At 56.2% G+C, this 22,500-nt stretch overlaps 6 protein-coding genes across 6 annotated transcripts in view; 2 read left to right on the forward strand and 4 right to left on the reverse strand.

The window, feature by feature from the left end:
• PTSG_03068 (FK506-binding protein) overlaps nt 1–959 on the reverse strand; it is a 2,071-nt gene extending 1,112 nt beyond the window's left edge. Inside the window, exons 1-2 of the mRNA XM_004995603.1 lie at nt 776–959; nt 424–504 (exon numbers count right to left, since the gene is read on the reverse strand). Of these exons, the coding sequence (XP_004995660.1) occupies nt 424–504; nt 776–892 (198 nt within the window). The 5' untranslated portion in view covers nt 893–959. The remainder of the gene's footprint in view (nt 1–423; nt 505–775) is intronic.
• A 42-nt stretch (nt 960–1,001) lies between these two features.
• PTSG_03069 (uncharacterized protein) lies at nt 1,002–6,312 on the forward strand (the record flags this gene model as incomplete). The annotated part of the gene is made up of 4 exons (XM_004995604.1): nt 1,002–1,104; nt 1,403–1,528; nt 1,842–1,932; nt 2,131–6,312. The coding sequence occupies exon 4, from the start codon at nt 2,272–2,274 to the stop codon at nt 6,310–6,312; it is 4,041 nt and encodes a 1,346-aa protein (XP_004995661.1). The 5' UTR covers nt 1,002–1,104; nt 1,403–1,528; nt 1,842–1,932; nt 2,131–2,271.
• A 681-nt stretch (nt 6,313–6,993) lies between these two features.
• On the forward strand, nt 6,994–16,299 carry PTSG_11962 (uncharacterized protein; the record flags this gene model as incomplete). Its single annotated transcript, XM_004995605.1, has 25 exons — nt 6,994–7,125; nt 7,162–7,239; nt 7,406–7,573; nt 7,801–7,861; nt 7,972–8,107; nt 8,519–8,574; nt 8,815–8,876; nt 9,176–9,276; nt 9,478–9,643; nt 10,091–10,204; nt 10,403–10,471; nt 10,761–10,826; nt 11,014–11,088; nt 11,233–11,304; nt 11,529–11,582; nt 11,827–11,906; nt 12,098–12,294; nt 12,428–12,552; nt 12,754–12,825; nt 13,008–13,136; nt 13,338–13,409; nt 13,538–13,653; nt 13,803–13,908; nt 14,147–14,248; nt 14,548–16,299. The coding sequence occupies 25 exons, from the start codon at nt 6,994–6,996 to the stop codon at nt 15,985–15,987; spliced, it is 3,849 nt and encodes a 1,282-aa protein (XP_004995662.1). The 3' UTR covers nt 15,988–16,299.
• Nucleotides 16,300–16,612: 313 nt separating this feature from the next.
• PTSG_03072 (uncharacterized protein) lies at nt 16,613–17,830 on the reverse strand (the record flags this gene model as incomplete). The annotated part of the gene is made up of 5 exons (XM_004995606.1): nt 16,613–16,706; nt 16,768–17,015; nt 17,295–17,378; nt 17,565–17,617; nt 17,779–17,830. The coding sequence occupies 5 exons, from the start codon at nt 17,828–17,830 to the stop codon at nt 16,613–16,615; spliced, it is 531 nt and encodes a 176-aa protein (XP_004995663.1).
• A 970-nt stretch (nt 17,831–18,800) lies between these two features.
• On the reverse strand, nt 18,801–20,886 carry PTSG_03073 (uncharacterized protein; the record flags this gene model as incomplete). Its single annotated transcript, XM_004995607.1, has 4 exons — nt 18,801–19,129; nt 19,320–19,736; nt 19,987–20,196; nt 20,518–20,886. 4 exons carry the CDS (start codon nt 20,884–20,886, stop codon nt 18,896–18,898), a joined length of 1,230 nt encoding a protein of 409 aa, XP_004995664.1. The 3' UTR covers nt 18,801–18,895.
• Nucleotides 20,887–22,212: 1,326 nt separating this feature from the next.
• The window catches only part of PTSG_03074 (uncharacterized protein), a gene marked incomplete at its 5' end in the record, with an annotated part of 942 nt that continues 654 nt past the window's right edge, over nt 22,213–22,500 (reverse strand). The window contains 2 exons of the mRNA XM_004995608.1: nt 22,213–22,372; nt 22,489–22,500. The exon at nt 22,489–22,500 is cut by the window's right edge and continues 41 nt beyond it. Of these exons, the coding sequence (XP_004995665.1) occupies nt 22,333–22,372; nt 22,489–22,500 (52 nt within the window). The 3' untranslated portion in view covers nt 22,213–22,332. The remainder of the gene's footprint in view (nt 22,373–22,488) is intronic.

A 22,500-nucleotide genomic window follows, 5' to 3' on the forward strand; every position in this document is an offset into this window, starting at 1 on the left:
CAACTAGTGCACTAAGGGGTGGATAAACACATGTGGCGAATGCAAGGGCAGAATAACGAAACTGCGTCAACGGGGTTCATGTAATGCGCAGTATGTGAGCCATCGTTATGTGAGTTCTATGTGTGTTCTTCTTGTGTGTGTGTGTGTGTGTGTGTGTGTGTGTGTGTGCGTGTCTTCTGTGTGTGTGTGTGTGTGTTCTGTGTCTTCTGTGTGTGCGTGTGTTCTGTGTGTGTGTGTGTGTGCGTGTGTTCTGTGTGTGTGTGTGTGTGTTCTGTGTCTTCTGTGTGTGCGTGTGTTCTGTGTGTGCGTGTCTTCTGTGTCTTCTGTGTGTGTGTGCGATTTACGCGTGCTTCTGCAACACTCACGTCAAGAACAAGGCACAGGTGAGAGCATGCCCAGCGAATGGATCAGGGGTCGACTCACGTGCATGCTGAGCTTGTCGCCACTGGCAGACTTGCGAGGGCATTCACTGTCAGGGACACGCTTCAGGATACCAACGCGAAGCTATGAAGACGTTGTGCATGCGACACACGGTTATCAAAACTGCCACACACGGGCAACGTGCGCAGGCAGAATGAAACCAGCCAGCGATTCGATTGCTACTTGGCTGGTGGGGCAGAAGCAAGCAACGACACAGTGGCGAAAGGGAGGACCATGCATACACGGCAACCAGCTCAGCTCGCCAGCGAACACCCAACGCACGAAGCAGGCAACTCACACACCCACACCCACACACACACGACACACACGCGCGCGCGCGCACGCAACCACTGACCTTGCCATCCTTGGGAAGGTCGCCGCCAGCAGGCTTCTCCTCGTTTGGGTCCGAGAACGCAGCGGCACTGCACACAAGCGCAGCCAGCGCCACCACCACAAACACTCGCGTCGTCATCGTTGTTGTTGGTCTCGCTTGTTGTCGTCGTCAGTGCTGTTGCTCTCGGCGCTTCTGGTGTTGCGCAGTAACCGAAAATTGTTTAAAACAGCCGGTAATTTTCGCGCCTGCGATGTGCCCAGCACTCGATCGATCACAGAGAGCAAGCCACCTGTCAATCTTCAGGCAAGCAAGCCGACAAGCAAGGCGACGCAAGCAACAAGGACAAGGGGGTACGTGTTGGTGAGCACGCACACACGTACACGCACTCACATCACGCACATCACGCATACGCATTCACAGCAACACACACACGAACATCGGCCGCTAGGACGACGCACACACGAACACACGCCCTGCGTTTTGCTCACGCTTGTGGTACAAAGAAAGGAATGAAGGAGGGAAAGAGGCAGGAACGTGGTTTTGTCATCCTGCTCCCTTTGGTGCCCTGGTGCAACGTTGCACGGCGACAGTCGCGAGCCCTCATCATCATTGGTCTTCTGCCCTGTGTTCCCTTGCTTGTGATGGTAGGTGTTTCACAGTTGCTGTCACCGCTTCCCCACGAACAACGGGTTACGTTACGTCAACAGGCCGCCGTTCCCCTCTTTTGGTGAGGAATTCCCCATTTACTTCTTCATCTTCCAACACTCAGCCAAGGTCTGTCATCTCCGGTGGTCACGACTGCGTGTGTTCTGTGTGCAACTGTAAGCGGTGACAAATGTAAGCGGTGACGCAAATATCGAAAGCCATGTGTGTGCGGGTGCTCAAGTGTTGCCTCTTGTCGACAGCTGCCCCTTTTTCTGCACGACTGCCTCTTGTCGATGGCAGAGCTCGGTCAATGCTTGCGCCTTGTCGATGCCTGGCCCAACAGACAGCCATCCCCCCTCCCCCCACCTTTGGGCATCCCTGCCCGAGATCACACACACACACACGCTCTCTTCTCACATAAGTTTTTTGGTCGATCCACCAGCAGGAAAGACCGGTCTCGCTCAAGAGTCGACGTGTTTGGTACTCATCTTCGCATTGCGACCCACTGCTCCCAAGAGAATTCAACACCTCAGGTACCAACCGGCAACCCAAATGCTGCCGTAAGCCACAGTCCTGGCGGTTTTGTTTTGTTGCTTCCTCTGATCGCCTCTCATCTCCTCTCATACTTGCCACACGTCCTTGCCCATCACGACCGCGGTCTACGCAAGCACGTGGTATTCATCTCGCCCTCATATCACGCTGCGCCCCTGCTGTGCTTTGAATTTCACCAGCTTGGCTCAGTGCCACCCCACGCACGCATACAAACGAGCGTACCGACGCAGACGCATACGCAGACACGCTGCCTTCACCGCGACATCTGCGAGGCGTTTTTTTTTTTTGTGCCGTGAGCGTGTGCGGCGCCTGGCTGTGGCATGGCCCAGACGTTTCCTGTTGCTCTCGAGTGTGCGGTGAGGGAACCACCATCATCGGCACGCACGGCAGCCACACAGCAGCTGCTACCAGCCACCACGGTCCCTGGCGTCAGAGCAACCGCTGCAACCAACACTTCGAGGCAGGGCATTTCTGTTGCGCCTGCTATGATTGCGGTCGTGCACAGCACAATGACGGCCGGGCACAGCGATGGCGAGGAAGGGGGTGTCACGCCGCACCACGAGGAGTCAGTCAAGACGGAGGAGGGACAGGAGGGACAGGAGGGCAATGCCGGTGGCGGTGACGATGACCGCAGAGACAACCAACGCAATCACAACGGAGAGCAAACTGAGGGCGGTGGTTGTAACAGAGGAGTGGGTGATGCTGGTCATGACACAGGCGACTGCGCCACCAACAACGACGATAACGATGATGATGATGGTGATGATGATGATGGTGATGATGATGATGATGGTGGTGGTGGTGGTGATGATGATGACGAAAACGGGCGTGAAAATGAGCACGAGGATGGCAATGCTGGGCGTGCTGCTGCTGAAGGTGAGGAAAGAGCTACAGTCGCCAATGGTGGCGGCAACAGCGGCAGCCACGAGAAAGCGGGGAGCGCCCATGGCGGTGCGACGGAGGAGGTAGCAAAGGAGCAGCAGGTGATGGCAGCAACGGCAGGGCAGCCAGACGTCAAACATGGCCCGAAGCACCCAGCGCTGCTGGAAGAGGAAGCGGATGATGACGTGGAGAGCGAGATGAGGAACGTGGCGGCTCTCGCTGACCACGAGGTGCAGCGCAGCGCCGCAGCGGGCTGGACCGCAACCAGCGGCGGTGGCGGCAACACGCAGGCACAACAACAACAACAACAACAACAACAACAACAACAACAACAACAACAACAACAACAACAACAACAACAACAACAACAACAACAACAGCAGCAGCAGCAGCAGCAGCAGGGACCCGGTGAAACGCTGTTAGGGCCCGGTATGTACCCGCAGGCAGCACCACTGTCACCACAAGCAGGCATGCCGTGGTGGTGGACGCTCGACCCAAATATGCTGACAACAGCCCCAGCACCGCCGACTCCAGCCGACATACAGATGCTGCTGAGTGCAACAGCGCCGTATGCGTGGGTGCTGGCCCCCATGTGGTCTCCCCAGCAAGGGAACAACACCACCAGCGCCAACAACGGGGTTGCAGCGCCCACGACGACAACGGCCGTGGCTGCCACAACTGCGGCGGCAACTGCAGCAGAGACTGGCCAGCAGGCCGGCGGCCCCGCAGCCAACGTGTCGCCGGCACCAGGTGGTGATGGCAACCTGATGCTGGGGCAGCAACTGGCCATGCAGCAAGCCTCGCCCCTCGTCTCACCAGCAGCAGCAACGGCGGCTGCTGCAACACTCCAAGCAATACCTGCGTCTGCTTCGGCTGGCGCGTCAGTCAACCCCATGGCACCACCCGTCCTGCAACAACAACAACAGCAGCAGCAGCAACAACAACAACAGCAGCAGCAGCAACAACAACAACAACAACAGCAGCTGCTGCTGCAGCAGCAACAATTGCAGCAACAATTGCAACAGCAGCTGCAACAACAACTGCAACAGCAGCAGCACGCGCGCCAGGCGATGGGCCACATGTTGCAGACGCCTGCCGCGTTTCCGGCGGTCAACGGCCTCTTCGTGGGCGGCATGCTGCCGCAAGATATGCCTGCGCCTCCATTTCTCCTGCCGTTCCACCGCCAGCAGCCGGGCCAACCCTTTGTGCCATATCCGCTACAACAAGGCGCGCAGGCATATCATCGCCACGTGCAAGATGCCCTTTCAAAACTGAGCGCACAACAACAACAGCAGCACCAGCACCAGCAAGAAGAAGAGGGGGAGGGGGAGGAGAAGCAACAACAACAACAACAACAACAACAACAACAACAACAACAACAACAACAACAACAACAGCAGCAGCAGCAGCAGCAACAGCAACAACAACAACAACAACAACAACAACAACAACAGCAGCAGCAGCAGCAGCAGCAGCAGCAGCAGCAACAACAACAACATCCAGCACTGCAATCCTCACAGGCACAAACGCAGTTGTTTGGTCACTTTGTCGGGGGAGCACCGCCTGAGGCATCCCCACAACGGCAGCAAGCTCGGCGGAACCTGTGGCATCTTGAAAATGTGCAGCAGCAGCAACAGCACCAGCAGCACCAGCAACTACAGCAGCGGTTGCTTGACCATGCCTCTGATGGGCGTCCAACTGGGTTTGCACAGATGCTGCAGGCCGTGCTGTCCCGCCACCCGTCGGATGTCACGCCGCCGCCACAGTCACCAACCCACGCACATGCGCTCGCTGCTCGCCTCGACCACAACGCGTCGCTCATCCCTGAGCCGCCGACACCGGGCGAGGCGCGCTCCCCGCACCAAGTGCACGTCCACAGGCGCCAGCAACTGGAACAGCTGCGTGAACAGTATCGCCAGTGGGAACTTGAGCAGCTGCGAGAACAGCAGCGCCAGCGGGAACTGGAACAACACCAACAAGCGAAACTGCAACAGGCACCACAACTGCTGACACGGCAACAGCCACAACAACTGCAACAGCAGCGGGCTCACCTGCGGTCGCTGGCTGCTCGTGGGCTAACGCCGGCGTCGCGGCGCCGTCGTCGCTCCATGGGGCGAAGCGCTGGCGGTATTGGAGGTGTTGCCGGTGGTGTTGTTGCACAGCCCATCCCACTCTACTCGCCCACTGGTGCCGCATCGCAAGCAGCACACGCAGGTACCGCACCCCACCACGCACACCACCACATTCACCACCACCACCACCAGCCACTGCAACAACAGCAGCAACAGCAGCAGCAGCCACAGCCACTGCAATACCAGCAACTGCAACAACAGCAGCAACTGCAGCAGCAACTGCAGCAGCCACAGCGGCCGTCGCCTGCAGCGCTGCGGCGGCTCGGGTCTGCCAGTCGGCCGGGCAAAGGGCGGCGGGGGTCCCGCACCAAGCCCGCGGGCCGCGTCACCCCGGAGCGCGGTCTCAACAAGGCGCACAATTTTGAGTGGATCAAGAAGTGGGTGGCGAGCGTGCAGAACCCTTCGATTGACGGTTTCTCGTGGGAGGACGAGAACCGCGATCGAAGCGGGCTGGTTGTTGAGCCGCAGGAGTCAGCAGCAACAGCAGCTGCTGCCGCTGCTGTTTCTCTGCACTCTACCCACTCTCACCACCACCAGCACCACCACGCACCCCATCAACCGCATCAGCATCACCACCATCATCACCACCACCAGCACCACCACGCCGCTGTGACAGCAGCTGCCTCCTTGACTAGCGCGGGTGCGGATGCAATAACGCGAGCGCTGACAACGGGTACGAGCGGCAGCCCCAATGGCAGCGGGGATCAGGACGGTGCTTTGCTGCGGCAGTATCACGACCTGCGGCAAATGTGGATAGCGGTGATGCAGCGGGTGCGCAGCCAAATGCCGCGATTGGTGCACAGCATCAGTGACCCAATGGCGGTGAAGGCTGTGCTGCGCGCTTCCGGCAGGCCCATCGGCGGCGGCGGCATCAAGACCCCCACACCGCCTTCCGCAGGCAGGTCGCGTGCACGCCCACAGCCCCAACGGCCCGCCACCACTGCCACCACTACTCCGCTTATCACCGCCGCCGCCGCCGCCGCCACGGCCAGCGCCATTCCCCTCGTCACCGCTGCGACCGCCGCCGCCACCGCGACCACCACCCCCGCGGCGTTGGCGACGACGACAGCGGCAAGCAACCAGCTCTCGCACCTGTTTGTGCCCCCCGTGCCCACCCATGGCCCGGGGGTGGTGCGGATGGTGCACGGCGCATCGCCAGCTGTCGGTGATGCCTCTCGGCTGCGCGGGGGCGGTGGCCTGAGTGGCCGTGGCCGTGGCCGTGGCCGTCGTGGTCGCGGTGTTGGGGGTGTTGGGGGTGCTGGTGGTGTTGGTGGTGTTGGCCAGCATGGCCATGAGGGTGCGGGTGAACCATCTCCAAAGCAGCCAAAGCGATCGCCGCCCGAGTGATTAGCAACGTGTGGGCGAATGTGGGAGTGCCTGTGTATGTGTGTGTGTGTGTGTGTGTGTGTGTGTGTGTGTGTGTGTGTGTGTGTGTGTGTTTGTTTGTTTCTCTCTCTCAGCCGCCATAGCCCCGACGGGTTGTTTGCTTGATTGTGGGTGTTCAGTTGACCATGCAGCCATGCTGTTGGGTTGAGTGCATGCCCTTTGGACACTCGCTCGCATATTGTATTCCTGATGTAGTTTGGCTTTGGCTTTGATGTCGTCTGGTGTGTTGCTGTGTTTCATTTATGTTTTTGGCTTTGTGTTGGTGTTGTGTTTGGTTTCGAGTAGTGTGGTGTGTATGGGAGCTGTTCGTTTGACCAAAGATACTGTCATTGTGATATCACTTGTTCCTCCTGTCGGTTTTGGCTTCTTCCCTGTCCTTGCCTCTGCATGCGTTGCACGTGTGCTAGGAGCGCTTTCCATGCGATGACTGTTGATGACTGTTGATGACCTTATCAGAACAAACCAAATATATACCAGCCAGACAACAGAGCATGTCAAACAGCACAACCGCACACAACACAACCGCACAACCGCACACAACCCACACACAACAAAAAAAAACGAGCGCACCCATCTGCTGCATTTTGTGGTGTCGTGACTCCCCCTATTTTGCGACTCTTTTGCGAACCGCGAACGACCAAGATGGTGCGTGCGATCGCTGTGCTGCTGATTGCTGTTCTTGTTCCTGGTGTGTCCATCCATCCGATGCACTGGCCGGTTGTCCTGCTGACCCTCACACGGTTCGATCCCTCGCTCATGGCTCGTGCACTCGTCGTACTGTCCCTACTATCGATTGGTTTGTGTTACCAGGGAGTGCCATCCTTTTATCGGTGGCTCAGCCGCAAATACCCCAAGTGTGTCAAGGATGTTGTGGAGGATCGGCCGCAGGTCAGTGAGCGCTGATGGCCAAAGATGATTGTTGCCCTTGGCGCATCTGAACTTGTGCGAACCCACACACGCGTCAAAGTGGGAGGGGGATGCTACAGCGATATTTGAGTGGATCGAGGACCTCACCGTTGTTGTTGTTGTCGCTGTTGTGCGTTGTCCCTGCCAGAACATTGGTGGCGAGTATGTCCCAGTGGACATCTCGCAACCGAACCCAAACAAGCGAGAGTTTGACAACCTCTACCTGGATATGAACGGCATCATCCATCCTGCGTCTCATCCCGAGGATCGGCCCGCCCCAGAGACAGAAGATGACATGTTCGTCGCCGTTCTTGAGGTACATCCTTGATGTGTGATTGTGCGTATGCGTGTGTGCATGGCTCGCTTTGCCTGCTTGTTTGGACAGCCTTCTTTCGTGGAACGTAGATGCGCCTGTTGCTTGCACATCCATCACGGCCCTGACTTTCTCGTCTCTGCACGCAACACGCTACTCCGCACTGCTCATGCAACGTCGTTATGCCTCCCATCACCGTCCCCGCCCTCATTGATGTCACACAATGCCAGTACCTTGACCGCGTGGTGGCGTGTGTCAGGCCACGCAAGTTGCTGTTCATGGCCATTGACGGTGAGTGAGCGGGTCGCAAGGCCCTGAATATCGTTGCATGCGTGCCTTGGGTTGTACGCTCATGTGTTGTGCCCAGTTGTTCGCGCGTGCTCACATCACATGCCACGCAGGTGTTGCTCCGCGCGCCAAGATGAACCAGCAGCGATCCCGTCGCTTCAAATCAGCCAAGGTGTGCCTTAATGCTGTGTTGTGGTGGGGGTGTGTGGTGGGTGGTGGGGGTGTCTGTATCTCTGTGTGTGTGTGTGTGTGTGTGTGTGTGTCTGTGTCTGTGTCTGTGTCTGTGTACGTGTTGATGCGTGCGCATGTGCCTGCATGTGTTTGTGTGCTTCCCTGCCGTTTACCAACTTGATGCGGCGTGAGAGCCGACGCCCCATCTCACATGTGCGGCGTCTGTATCCTTCGCTGCGTTGTTCATCGTGCAGGAGCGAGAGCTGCAGGAGCAGGCAACACAGGCCATCATCAGCGAATGGAAGGAGGCTGGCAAGGATGTCTCCGAGCCGAAACAGTGCGTCCGCGTTGTTCTTTCCACCGTTGCGCCATGATGCCGCTGTGTCGTACTGTACTGTGATGTGATCCAACAAGTATTGGTCGTGCGTGCTTCAAAGCGCGTTCCCTCCCCGAAACGTGACTGATTGCGATCAAACCTTCTGCCAACAGGACGTTCGACTCAAACGTCATCACGCCGGGCACGCCGTTTATGGACAAGCTTGCAGGTGCGTATTCTTGTCGCATGCAAACCATGTACACAAGCAGAGTACAAGCCATGCCGCAACGTCAATGCAGCACACACACAGGAAAAGCAACAACATCACGCACAGGAAGAGCAACATCACGTACAGGAAGAGCAACATCACACGCGCGCGCGCACACACGCGACATGCACGCACACCCTCTCGCCTTAACCGCTTGCTGTTCGCTGGATTGTGCACATGACGCGTTATTTGCTGCTGCAGAGTACCTGCGGTGCTTCATCCATGAGAAGGTGTCCTCCGATCCAGGATGGACAGGCATCAAGGTCCGTGTGATGGAGGTGTGCCGCACAGTGTGCAGCGAGCATGCGTGTGCAGGGTGAGGATGCAGGGACAGACGTACCGATTCAAGCTCACGCACCCGCTTGCGTTTTAACTCACCCTGGCTCGTTCACCCGCTCGCTCACTCCTCCAAACGCCACACACACACACACACACACACACACACACACACACACACACACACACACACACACACACACACACACACACACACACTTACACACACACACACACACTTACACACACACACACTTACACACACGCCCGCGGCACGACGGTTCAGGTGATCTTGTCTGATGCAACTGTACCCGGTGAGGGCGAGCACAAGATCATGGATTTCATTCGCAGACAGCGCGCACACCCAGAATACGACGCGAACACCAGGTGATGTGGGGAATTATTTCGCTTTGTTTGTTTGTTCACGCATTGTTCCTGCTTCTGCCTCTGCTTCTGCTTCTGATTGGGGTTACACATGCACCTGCTTCGGCGCCCTTTATTTGATGGCACGCATGCTCACGCAAAACACACACACACACACACACACACACACACGTCGGTCCCTCCCGATCCACATCATCCCTGCAGCCACGTGATTCACGGATTGGATGCAGATTTAATTCTGCTCGCGCTGGCGACACATGAGCCGCATTTCACCATTCTTCGTGAGGAGGTCACGCCGCGCAACCGCGAAAAGTCTGCACAGGAGAAGGCAATGGCAGCCCTTGCTGTACGTCGTGTATGCATCTGGATTGTGTCGCGTGTGTGTATATGTACGTACGTGTGTGTGTGTGTGTGTGTGTGTGTACGTACGTGTGTGTGTGTGTGTGTGTGTGTGTGTGTGTGTGTGTGTGTGTGTGTGTGTGCCCTGGTTGCTTTGCTCGGTGCCCCCTCTTTCTGATGCCAAATTGTGCTGCCCTACTCTGCTGTCGCGGGTGAAGGCTGAAGAGAACGGGGCAGAAAATGCAGCGGATTCCAACGGCGTTTACTCCCGCCCCTTTCAGGTTGATTGCACACTCCCACACGACACACGCGTACACGCACACATGCCCACAGCGCACCCACGTGTTCCCCCGCATAATCGTATCAGTGACAATGCGGATACGCACGCAACGTGATATCGCCAGCCTGCTCACTATGACAATACCTGTGTGTGTGTGTGTGTGTGTGTGTGTGTGTGTGTGTGTGTGTGTGTGTGCAGTTCCTGCAGGTGAATGTGCTGCGAGAGTATCTGGAGAAGGAGATGCGGGTGGCAGATTTCTCCGCTGCCGGCGGATTTGACCTCGAACGCGTCATCGACGACTTTGTCTTTATGGTGCGATCGTAAGCACTGCGTGCGACAGTGTGTGTGTGTGTGTGTGTGTGTGTGTGTGTGTGTGTGTGCGTGCGTATGCCTTGCGTGTGCCTGTGCGTGTGCGTGTGCGTGTGCGTGTGCGTGGGGGTTTGCAGATGACAACACACCTGTGATGACACACCGGTCTCATTGAGTCGTTGTTCTGCGTTTCGTCATCAGTGCTGTTTCGTCGGGAATGACTTTCTGCCCCACCTCCCATCCTTGAAGATCAACGAGGGCGCCATTGATGTATGTCGTTGCTACTGACACCGATGGTGTCTATGCTTGTTGATCACTGTGTACGCATGCTTCGTTGCACATGAACGGAAGCACAACATTGCACATGCTCGCATTGTACAATGCATTGTGTCGCCGCATCCCACCACACACACACACTCACTCACTCACTCACTCACTCACTCACTCACTCACCACTCACTCACTCACCACTCACTCACTCACATACTCACTCACTCACTCACACACTCACTCACTCGCCCACTCACTCACTCACATTCCTTGCATGTGACTTTTGCAGACCATTCTTGATCTGTATCGGAAAGATTTTCCGGCGTTTGGCGGATACCTGACGCAATCATCAGAGGTGTGTCAATACAGACGTGCTTCTCGCATTGCAGTTTGCACACACCGCAACAGCAGATGTAGCGCATGAGACACGTGCAAAACACGAGGTCAACCACCACCATTATCAATACCGCCACCACCATCACCGCCCTTGCTCCTCTCCATGTTCACTCCATCATCATCATCATCATCACCACCACCATCAGGTGAACCTTGAACGGGTGCAGCTGCTGCTGCATGGCCTGGCAGAGGTCGAGAACAAGATCCTCAGCGATCGACGGGTGAGCCAAATGTGTACATGTGCTCCATTTAGGGGGGAGTTGGCTGCTGAGCTGTTGTTTGGGTTGTTTGGGTTGCTGTGTTGTTGCTTTGCTTACTCAGCTGGTGTTCTTGTCATTCTGTCCCGCGCGCATGTGTCTTTGCAGTTCAAGGAGCAGCGGCGAAAACAAAAGGATGTCGACATCACCAACAAGAAGACAACGCGCGAACATCTGCAGGTCCGTGTGCCACCACTCCTGTTTGCTCTCTTAATGCTGGCCATACAAGGGTAATGCGGCATGCATCCACACGTACACACACGCACACGCACATGCAAAGACACAATAGCGTAGCATATCTTAACACGTTTACACACACGCACACACACACCACGTGTGTGGCTGGTTTTCTTCCACGTCTTGCACTGCTCACCCTCTGTACACTGTTGTTGTTGCTGTGGCAGTTGATCCTGGATTGCGCTCTCAGCCCGCCACAGCTGCCCATAGGCGACTCGGAGGTGCGCACGTAGCACGCATGCCACCACACCCACACACATGACTGAAAGTGCACCTGATTGAGCATGCATCCACGCACACACACGCAAACACACATACACACGCACGCACACACGCACACGCACATGCCCCCGCTATGTGCATCGCTTTAGCCCATGCCAAACGCACTCTCACGCCACTTTTACCTCTCCTTGGCACTCCCTATCTCTTCCTACCCCACCGCCGTCGACGCACGCTCACTTGCAGCCCCCGCAGAAGCGCCCACACATGCAGCAAAGAGTCACTGATCTTTCCTCCATCCATCACCTCTCCTCCGAGCACTTTCGGTACCGTTGATGCTCTTTTCGTTTCGCACGCTGGTGTCTGCTTTAAACGTTGCCTGTTGCTCCCACAATTTACTCACAACAACAACACCAACATTAACGACGATGATGACTTCTTACCTGTGTACTTGTCCCTTCTCCTCCCTCTGTTGTTTCCAAACCCCTCCCACGGCGTGTCTGCCATGGCGCATCAGCATCAAGAACCGTGGGCCGGGTGGTGTTCGCGTGCTGCGGCCGGATGTGGACGAGAGAAGTGCCAATCGTCTTCGTCTGCTCGATCGCATCAGGGAGTTTGCTGATGCCCATCCAAGGAAGGCAAAGATGGACCTCAAGTCCCTTCGCTCGTTTGAACGCGCGCTCGCACACGCCTACAGCGAGGAGCTTGGTCTAGGTGCGCAGGGACCCTGCTGTAGTGTGTGTGCGTGTGGCAGGTGTGAACACTGGTTTTCGATTGCTTGGTCGGCTCCTCAATGCATGTAGCAACTCACATCGTTCTTTTGTACACGTGTATGTCTTTGCTGCAGGCCACCGGTCTGAGGGGGAAGAGCCAAACAGGTACCTGGTCATCACTCATCCAGAGGTCGAGGACGAAGACGATGACGACGAAGACGAAGAAGACGAGGATGACGATGGCAGCGCAGCCCGCGACGTTCGTTGTGCACGTGTTTCATGTCTGCTTTGTTGCCTTTGCTTCGTGATTACAGCCCTTTACTCATTTCATGCAGTTGTTTTGCTTCTTTTTTTCCTCTGACACCCTGACTGACCATTTCACACACACGCACACACACACACACACACACACACACACACACACACACACACACACACACGATTGTGATTGCGTGGTCAGGCGTTGAAGGCGGCTGTGAAAGAGCGCCTGCGGAATATGAATGACAAACGCGTGGAGCAGCACGAGGAGCAAGTCAGTTTCGATCACATTTGCTCATCATGCTGTCATATCCACTTGCCTCAACCTCTGCATGGCGTCTCCGCACGCACACACACACACACACACACACACACACATACACACACATACTGCTGCGTCTGCCCTCTCACATCTGCCTGCACACGTCGACCTTCTGCCTTCCATATCTGGTGCAGGTGAATCTTGGCCTGCACGGCTACCACGAGCGGTACTACAAGCTCAAGTTTGGCGACAGCGTGCAGCCCCGCGACGTGGCGCGCGCATATGTGGAGGGCCTGTGCTGGGTCATGAAGTACTACTACGAGGTACGCGCGCGTGGTTCCGGTGGTGTGACACAGGATCATTATCGTCATCACCATCATCACCATCATCAACAACAACAAAAACAACCACAACAACAACGTCCATTGCCACGACAACGATCGAACTCACATGTTTTACGCGTGCGCGTCTGCTCCCTGTTTGTACGTCCGCATCGTCATTCCTTGCTGTGTCCTGTGCATCAGGGCTGTCCGTCGTGGAACTGGTTTTACCCATACCATTACGCTCCTTTCGCGCAGGATTTTGTCGACGTTGCCGTGAGTCTTCGTGCACATGCGCCTCAGATTGTGGTTACGTTCCAGTAACGTGCCCTTCATCGGCCCAACACGCACACGCCTGTGCTCATGCCGATAGTGTGTGTGTGGTGCTGGTCGCATCGTTTCAGGGGATGTCGATTCGCTTTGATGGTGGGTCGCCCTTCACGCCGTTCCAGCAGCTGATGGCCGTCTTCCCGCCCGCGTCCTCGCACGCCCTTCCCCAAGCATACAGGAACCTCATGCTGTGAGTGTGATCGTGCATGTGCGTGTGTGCATTTGTGCGTGGCAACCTCTCCCTTGTCTCCCTCCCCCCCCCCCTCCCTTTGCCTCCCTCTCTCCCTCCAACTCCTTCCCTCACACCTCTTGTACGCCACCGCCACCAATGCCTACCAGGGACCCCAAGAGTCCCATTGCAGACTTTTATCCACGCGAGTTTGAACTCGACTTTGACGGTGCCCGGTTTGCCTGGCAGGCCGTGGCCCTCCTCCCCTTTATCGACGTCGGTTGCCGCTGCATGCATGTTGTCTGCAAAGTAGCGCGTAAATCTGCTTGCTTTGCTGGCTCGATTCTTGCTACATACTTGTGTGAGCGTGTGTTTTCCTGTTTTCGTGCGCGCAAGCTCGCTTGACTGCGGTTTGCTGCACTTCTGTCGGAGCACTGATGATGATGTGTTGTGTACGCTGCCGCTCCAACCGCTCGAATGACTCCAACCTCATGTGCCCCCGCTGCGCCACCAGGAGACGCGCCTGCTGACGGCAATTGCACCGCTGGAGTCGACGCTCACGGAAGAGGAACGGCGGCGAAATGCACGCGGTGTCAACCTCCTTCACGTGCACCAGGTGTGGCTGCACAGGTGCACTAACTCATGCGCTCGCACATAAAACGCATCTGCACGCGCGTTAGCATATTAGACTGCGTACTTGCCTGCAGACGAAGCCCATCTTTGTCCTTGGTGCCTCTCTCTCTCTCTCTCTCTCTCTCTCTCTCTCTCTCTCTCTCTCTCTCTCTCTCTCTCTCTCTCTCTCTCTCTCTCTCTCTCTCTCTTTCTGTTGTGTTGTGTTGTGTTGTGTTGTGTTGTGCTCCGCTCACATCCACCCTTCTCTACCTCCTGCCCTCTCTTTATTTGTGTCTCCTTCAGCGCCACCCGCTTGCACTGCAGGTTGTGCCTCTCGACCCTGACTTTAGTGGTGACGACAATGATGCCCGCGAGCACCAGCAGCAGCAGAAAGAGCAGGAAGAGAACAAGCAGTCGCCAGGTGAGGCTGCCACGGCTGAACAGGCGGGCACACCACTGCTCTCTGAGGCGGAACAGAACGCGCTGGCGGCGGAGCAGCTGCAGGCCGAGCTCATGGGCGATTACGAGCGCGCAGATGAACTGAAGAGGAAACTCGAAGCTGCACAGCAACAACAACAACAACAACAACAACAACAACAACAACAACAACAACAACAACAACAACAACAACAACAACAACAGTCGGGCAATGTGGTCGTGAATGCGACTGATGCTGCAGCAGCTGAAGCTTACAAGACAAGCCTTCCACAGGGTGCAGAAGAGATCAGGGATGTCTCACAGACAGGCATATCTGGGTTTGTTCGCTATTCTCAGCTCTCCGTTGGGCTCGGCGTCTTGTACACCCCGCCCGAATTTAAGGGGAAAAACACGGACAGTGTGTATCTTCTCAAGGCGTTCACCAATCGCACGGCCATGTCGCAATACTACTTCCCAGCGCCCTGCAAGCACCAGTCACGCATCCTGCCAGCCTGCACCCTCCCGACCCCTGTGCTGGACAACCTGGACACGATCAACTTCCCCCGCTTCGTGTCTGTTCCTCGTGGTGGCTACCACGGCGGTCCCCCAATGATGCATGGCCGCTCCCGCGTGCCCTCCCAGTTCCAGCTGGCGGTGGCGCCTGGCGGTGGTGGTGGTGGCTTCCCTGCCGGCCCGCGCCCCGGTGTGCATTACCGCAATCAGATCACTGCTGCCTTCCACGCACCGCCGCTCCTGCCCACCGGTCCCCAGCAGCACGCGCCATACCCCCACCACGACTCGTATCAGCGCGACCCGTATGCAGCAGCACTGCCGCCGCCGTCACACAGGCCACCGTACCGCCCACCAGCGCATGCACACGGGCGCGGAACGTACCCTGCGCCTGGTCGTGCCCCGACCCGTCCGCCCTCACAGCTGACCCAGCCATATCTGGGCTCGCGTCCCCCACCCCCGGGCTCGGTGTACCGGCCGTCGTACCCACCGGCACATGCCGGATCACGCCCGCCACGCGCTGTGTACGGTGGACCCGACAGGCACGCAGCCCCGTACCAGCCACAACCGCCAGGGCAGGGATACCGCAGGTACCCTGATCGCCAGCGTGACTATGCGGATTACGGAGCCACACGCTCTGACCAGTATGTGCCCTCTCGCGCGTACGGGTCACGCCCGCCGCCACCGCCGCATCAACAGCGCACATATCCAGCCAGCCACGGCGGACCGCCGCCCCCTGCACCGCAGCAACAACAACAGCAGCAGCAGCAGCAGCAAGGCTATCGTCCCACACACTTTCCCTCTGCGCGCAAGTGACTGAACTTTTGTGCACAGTGACCCGTTGGGCTGCGCTGTCTCGGTTGTCGTGCCACAACTGGCACTCCCTTGTACTACACGCTTGCAGTTTGTGCTTGCTGGCTTCCTTCTCGTGCTCACGTGCACCCTGGCTGGCGATCGACAGACAGTCTGTTGTCTTGCATGAGCCTGTATGTCACTTTACAACGAGTAAAGCAGCTGTGGTCGACATGGCAGTGTGATGGGTAGAGATGCACAGGTGCAATGTAGGATATGGGTTGCGAAATGACAGCCAGCACAACGCGCTCAACAATAAAACACCACTGTGTTCGCATAACAGCGCGGCAACACTCTAATGAGACGAAAAGAGAGAGGGGGGAACGGATGCGATCATATATTTCATGACACAAAACAGAGGCCGAGCTAGAAGAGGGTGCAAGTGGCTTGATGAATTGATACAACATAGAATAGAGCACATGCAACACTGCGGCTGCAATGCACAGCAGGAGGTGAAGAAAGCAAGTAAGCATCAAACAGGACCAACGCAAACATGTCACGTGTCAGGAAAAGGGATTGGACGGGTGCCTGCCAAAACTGCCGGTGTTGATGGAGGAGAATGCTGGTGTGGGGGGATTATGCTCGTCCTTCAAAGAGACAGGCAAAAGCTCTTCTGGATGGTGGTGCACCGTGTCATGCTGGTGGTACTGAGGATGTCGCTGTCGATGTTCACGATGGTGGTGCTGATGTTCGTGGGATTGTGCTTGCCGCTGGTATCGATGCCCTTGAGAAACAAACGGGGACCCGTCCTTGTTGTCGTTGTCAATGTCACCAGTGCGACCGTCACCACCATCGCCCTGCTGCTCATGACGCTGCGAGTGAAGAACATACATGTCAGTGTTGTGCGAGATGCTGCTTCTGCTGGAAGTGGAGTCGTTTGACATGGGCGATTTGCCCTCCTCGGCCACCATGTCGCGAAGCACTGACGCCTGCGCTCGAAGCCGCTGCAGTTCCGCTTGAATGGCACCCTTCTTCGCCTCCTCTTCGCTCACCTGTTCATCATGGCAATGGCGTGGGTAGTAGTCGTTATTGGCGTTGTGGGCGTGGTGGTGATGGTAGTGTGGTGTGATGGTGGTAGTGGCAGTGTAGTGTGGTGGTGGTAGTGTGGTGGTAGTGTGGTGTGACCGTGAATGTGTGGGTGTGCGTGAGCACAAGGCGTCATTGGAAGGCTATCCAACATCAAGGCAAGACACACCACCACCTTCCAATTGCCATTTCTCAGACAAAGCACCCAAGAGTCATTATATTGCAACAACTGCTGCGATACTTACGCGTTGCTGCAATGCGGCCTCTTCCAGCTTGTCTCGCTGCCGTCGCTGCCGCATGTACTCGCGCCGCCACTGCCGTGCCGCTTCCTGTCGTATGCACACACAGCACACAAGCACATAGGCACATAGACAATGTATGCACACACACACACACATCATTTGCAATGAGAACCAGCCAGGTTGCAAGGTACATCAACACGTGTTTCCTTGAGAGTTGTGTGCACGGCTGTTGTGAAACATGAGTATTTGCTGGCTGTGGCACTTTGTACGCACATCGCGCTCTTCCTTTGTGTTTCCTCGAATCTTCGTTGCGGGCTTGTTCGTTTCTGATGAAGCAACAGTGATCGTGTGAAAGGTTCGAGGTTAGCTGCGCCATGTTACATGAGACGCAAGAAAAACAATCGCAGTGAACTTGCCCATACACATGCACACGCGCAGATACACTGCAGGCACACACGCACGCACACGCACACACACACACATGTACCTGAGAAGCGTTGGACTTGTTCCAACTGAATCGGTAGTACCGTACAAGGCATTGCAGTATTGATGAGGCGGTGATCATGAATGGTCAATGGTCAACACTCCAACGCTAAACACACGCTCGCAACACCAGCAACTGTCAAACACAGCCCTCTTGCTGTCTGCATGTGAAGAATGGTGCACATACGCACGCACACACACACACACAATGTCAACGCTGTCAACAGACCGTTGGTTTCTCGTGTCGTTGCAGGACTTGCGCACAGAGATCGTGACCACTGTTCACAGCCTCTTGCAGCGCGGTGCGCTGGGAAAGGTTCACCCTTTCCACTAGCAGATACAGCGAGGGCGCATGGACAAACGCCTGCTCAAGCAACTACGGTGACGAAAACATGCGTTGCACGTGTGTGCCCGTGTGAAATGTGGATGAAGCGTGTGCAAAGAAATGTGAGCCATAAATGTTTCAAGCGCCTGTGCAGAGGAGAACGCCAACGTGCTGCAAGCGTGCATGTGTGCATATGTGGATGCGTGTTTTCAAAGCAGCGAACATAGATTGCTGGCCCAAAGGTTACAATGCACAATGCACAAAGCTCTCTCTCTCTTCATACCTCTGCATGTCCTTCCCGACACAATATGTGCAAGAGGGTGTTGCCATCTGCCGTGGTCTGGAAGGTGATGGGATGGTCGTTACGAGGGAGGTGGACGAGGGTGGAGAGGTAAAGTGAGGCCGTTGCTCGCAGTGGTGGGGAAGCGCACCAGAGCGAGCTCTCCAACCATGAAATCACGAGGGTGACATGAAACACGTCTAGTCGCACCATCGACCCACACCAAAACAGCATCGCCGGCACTAGTTGTCACCTTACCATGTCGCACATGTTGGGGAAACGTTGTAGTAGTGTATGGACGGTGGGCGCCATATTTGTGGCTGCCTGTAGTTACATACGCAAGCGGGCGCACGAAGCATGTACTGTGAGCTGCTGTACGCAGCACTGGCCGTGAAATGGCAAGGAAAGAGCGCTGATGGCGGCAGGGATGTGGTTGCAACGCGATTTCCACGGCGTCAGAACTCGTTCACACTCAGATACACTGCGCAACAACGTCAAGGCGACAGCGCACGAACATCAACACACCGCCCAGTGAAGTGCCGTCATGCCTCGCGTGTCCTTGATGGTGGGGTCGATGCTCGGGTGTGTAAGCAGCAGCTGCACCAGCTCTTCGTTGCCGTGCGATGCCGCAATGAGAAGTGGGGCCATGCCGTGTGCGTCTGGCGCGTTGACGTCGACTTGGTACTGCAGCAGCACAGATACCATGCCCGTGTCGCCGCCCGCAACTGCTAACGTGAATGGAGAGTGGCCCTGCCACAACAACCATGTGTGTGTGTGTGTGTGTGTGTGTGTGTGTGTGTGTGTGTGTTCGCATGCGTGAGGGACAAGGTGGAACGAAGCGCCAGCCCAACATTTGAGGGTCAGGAGCATTGCCTCGTACACATGCTGACCTCCCGTTTGTGCAAGACATCGTATGCTACAATGTCCAGTTTTGACGCACCTCAGAGGACAGTAGATTGGGGTTGGCACCATTGGTCAGCAATGCCTGAGCAGTGCCTGTGGCTTGAAGAGACACTGCAATGTGCAAGGCCGGTATGCCATCTGGCGTGCGCACGTTTGGATCGGCGCCTTGTTGCAGCAGTGCCTGCACGGTCACCGCATCTCCAGAGCACACTGACACCAGAAGTGGCGGGAACGCCGCGCCAGACACGCCGCTTTCAATGCTGCGGTGCTGGAGCACTGCATGATGGTTGTATTGATGGTGGTGCTCCAGCGGAGTGGCGGAGGTGAAGGGGTTGCGCGTTGGGGCATTGGGGTGGTCGGGTTTAGACGCTTGCATCGCATACGATTGACTGAACTGTTGCCATGACCCAGAGGTCACCATCATTTCTGGGTTTGCTTGCTGGTCATGCTGTACCTACGTGCGTGCGTGCGTGCGTGCGTGCAGTGTGTGTGTGTGTGTGTGTGAGTGAGTGTGTATGTGTGTGTGAGTGTGTGTGTGTGTGTGCGCGCATGTGTATGTATACCTGAATGAGCAAGCGAAAAGAGTTAGTACCATGGTGTGCGTGTGTGAGCAACAAAGAAACAGGGAGGACAAGCGAAGCATCACACGCAAGCATCTCCTGAACACCAACACGAAAACAATACAGCACTGCCACACGACCAACCGCAAAGACGTCGTGGTGCGGGTTGGGCATGAATGGCACGCCACCGGCGGCAACAAAAGCCGATTCCTCAAACGCGCCATCAGCAACAAAGGGTGGCATGCCCTCCATATCGTCGGCATCACTGGCGCTATTGGTCCCAGGAGAGATGTCTGCGTACAATGAAGACTTGTCATCGTTCGAGAGGTGGCTCAAGTCATCAAGGTCCAGCATCTGATATGCCCACAGGGATTGTAAGCGTGAGTTACAAAGACGAGGCAGGCACAAAGTCAAGTGTCTGTCCAACAACTCGGAGAGGAGATGAGATATGGATCAGGGACGTGTGTGCTCGGACACCACTCGGGCGACTTGTACATGTGGCCGGTACACGTGCATTGGCAAAGAAATGCGCACTTGCTCTTGACCCTGTGGTTGCATGTATGATACACACACGCGCGCGCGCGCGCGCAATCACGCACCCGCAGACAGACCACGCACGCTCGCATGGGCACTACACGACATGAGCGTTCGTACAACGCACATCCTATGACTCACATCGTTGTCGAAGCTGTGGTGTCCTTGTGGGCGCTTTCGCATCTTGAAGAGGGTCAGGATGACCACTGCGATGAGGACAGAGCCTGCAGCCAGCCCAATGACGATGGTCGTGGCTGTCGACGACAAGCGGCTTCCTCGGTTTGGCTTGTTCACTGCAACATCGTCGTCATCCACACGTGCGTTGTCATCGTCGTCATCATCGCCATCATTGCCAGGTGGTTGTGGTGTTGCCGTTGTGTCAGTCGGTTGAGCAGTGGTTCTTGGTGGCTGTGTTGTGACCGGATCCGTTGGCTTGAATGGCGTATGCGGTGCGGTTGTGGGCGGTGCACTCGACGTGACCTTGTTTGAGGCTATTGAGGGTCGAAACATGTCGCTCGTCGTCGTCGCTAAGCCTGTCGAAGTTGCAAGCGTGGATGAAGTGGAAGTTGTGACAACAGTGGGTGTTGTTGTTGTTATTGTTGTTGCTGTGGTGGTGGTGGCGGTGGCGGTTGTTGTTGCTGTGGCGGTTGTATTTGTAGTGGTAGTTGTGGTTGTTGTTGCAGTGGTAGTTGTAGTGGTAGTTGTGGTGGTAGTTGTGGTTGGCGCATTCCCTTTGGTTGGCTGCGGTGGCTCGCGTGTCACGCCCTGAAAGCTGGTTGTGGTCGTTGTTGTTGCAGTGGTAGTTGTAGTGGTAGTTGTAGTGGTAGTTGTAGTGGTTGTCGATGTGGTTGTGGTTGTGGTTGTTGTCGATGTAGTTGTAGTTGTGGTTGGCGCATTCCCTTTGGTTGGCTGCGGTGGCTCGCGTGTCACATCCTGAAAGCTGGTTGTGGTGGTTGTTGTTGCAGTGATAGTTGTAGTGGTAGTTGTTGTTGTTGTTGTAGTGGTAGTTGTAGTGGTTGTCGATGTGGTTGTGGTTGTGGTTGTGGTTGTCGATGTGGTTGTGGTTGGCGCATTCCCTTTGGTTGGCTGCGGTGGCTCGCGTGTCACGTCCCGAGAGCTGGTTGGTGCTGCTGGTGCTGCCATCGCGGCTGTTGTTGTTGTGGCGATCGTTGGTACATTTCCTTTTGGTGGTTGCGTTTCAGGAAGCATGATCTGTGAGCTGGTTCTTGTCGTGGTTGTAGTGGTGAGGATCGATGTTGTCGTGGGAGCATTGCCGTGGCTGGCTCTCGTGGGCTCAGGAGTCAACACGGGTGACCAATTTGCCAAGGGTATGGGCTCGGCCGAATACTGCACGAGCGTACCCGCTGTATGTGGGGTGAACACGCCTGTGTTTGTCGTTGAATGGGATGGTGGATGATCACGCTCAAGAGCGTGGTTGGCATGGCTGTTAAGACTGTCGTGGCTGGGCGCGGCTGTACGAGGCAACGTGGGCAGAGCGGCCGCGGTATCGACCCAAACGTTGGCTGAACAGGCGAGTATCGCCACCCAGGCCACCGCCCATATGCGAAGCATTCGTGTGAGCGGAGGAGGGTGATGGCCACGATAAACCGCGTCGCCTCACTCGATCTACAACTCGTGGGTGAGCGAAGGTTGACTTGGGCGGCGGCACGATGAAGGTGGGCGGAGGGAAAGAGTCTTACAACTTTGCTCAAAGAGAGATGATTAAAGAACAAGTCGTCGCGTGTTTGCAGATTTGCGCTGTGGTGTGAACCCGTCATCAAACTGCGCCCACATCTGTGAAAGAGGCAAATACGATCCTACTACAACGCTGACATGACGTGAACCGGGGGGTAAAGGTTGGGGTAATTGGTGGACGCTTTCTATTAAATTTCGACAAAGTGAACATCTTGTCTGAACAGCCAGACAGACCACCGATGATGCAAGGCAACATTGACGTCAGTTGGCCTTCTTGGCGCGCCTGTGAGTCGTTTTACTTCTGCCAAATCGCAACGCGTTCAACAAGTCAGTGAGCGTGTGATGACACATGCGTGGCATGTGATGTGGTATTGTGTGATGTGACAGCGCATAGACAGTAAGCCAAAGAGTGCTTACGTGGCGGCGTTG

The sequence above is a fragment of the Salpingoeca rosetta genome (genome assembly GCF_000188695.1).
Source record: "Salpingoeca rosetta unplaced genomic scaffold supercont1.7, whole genome shotgun sequence".
NCBI classification, from domain to species: Eukaryota; class Choanoflagellata; order Craspedida; family Salpingoecidae; genus Salpingoeca; species Salpingoeca rosetta.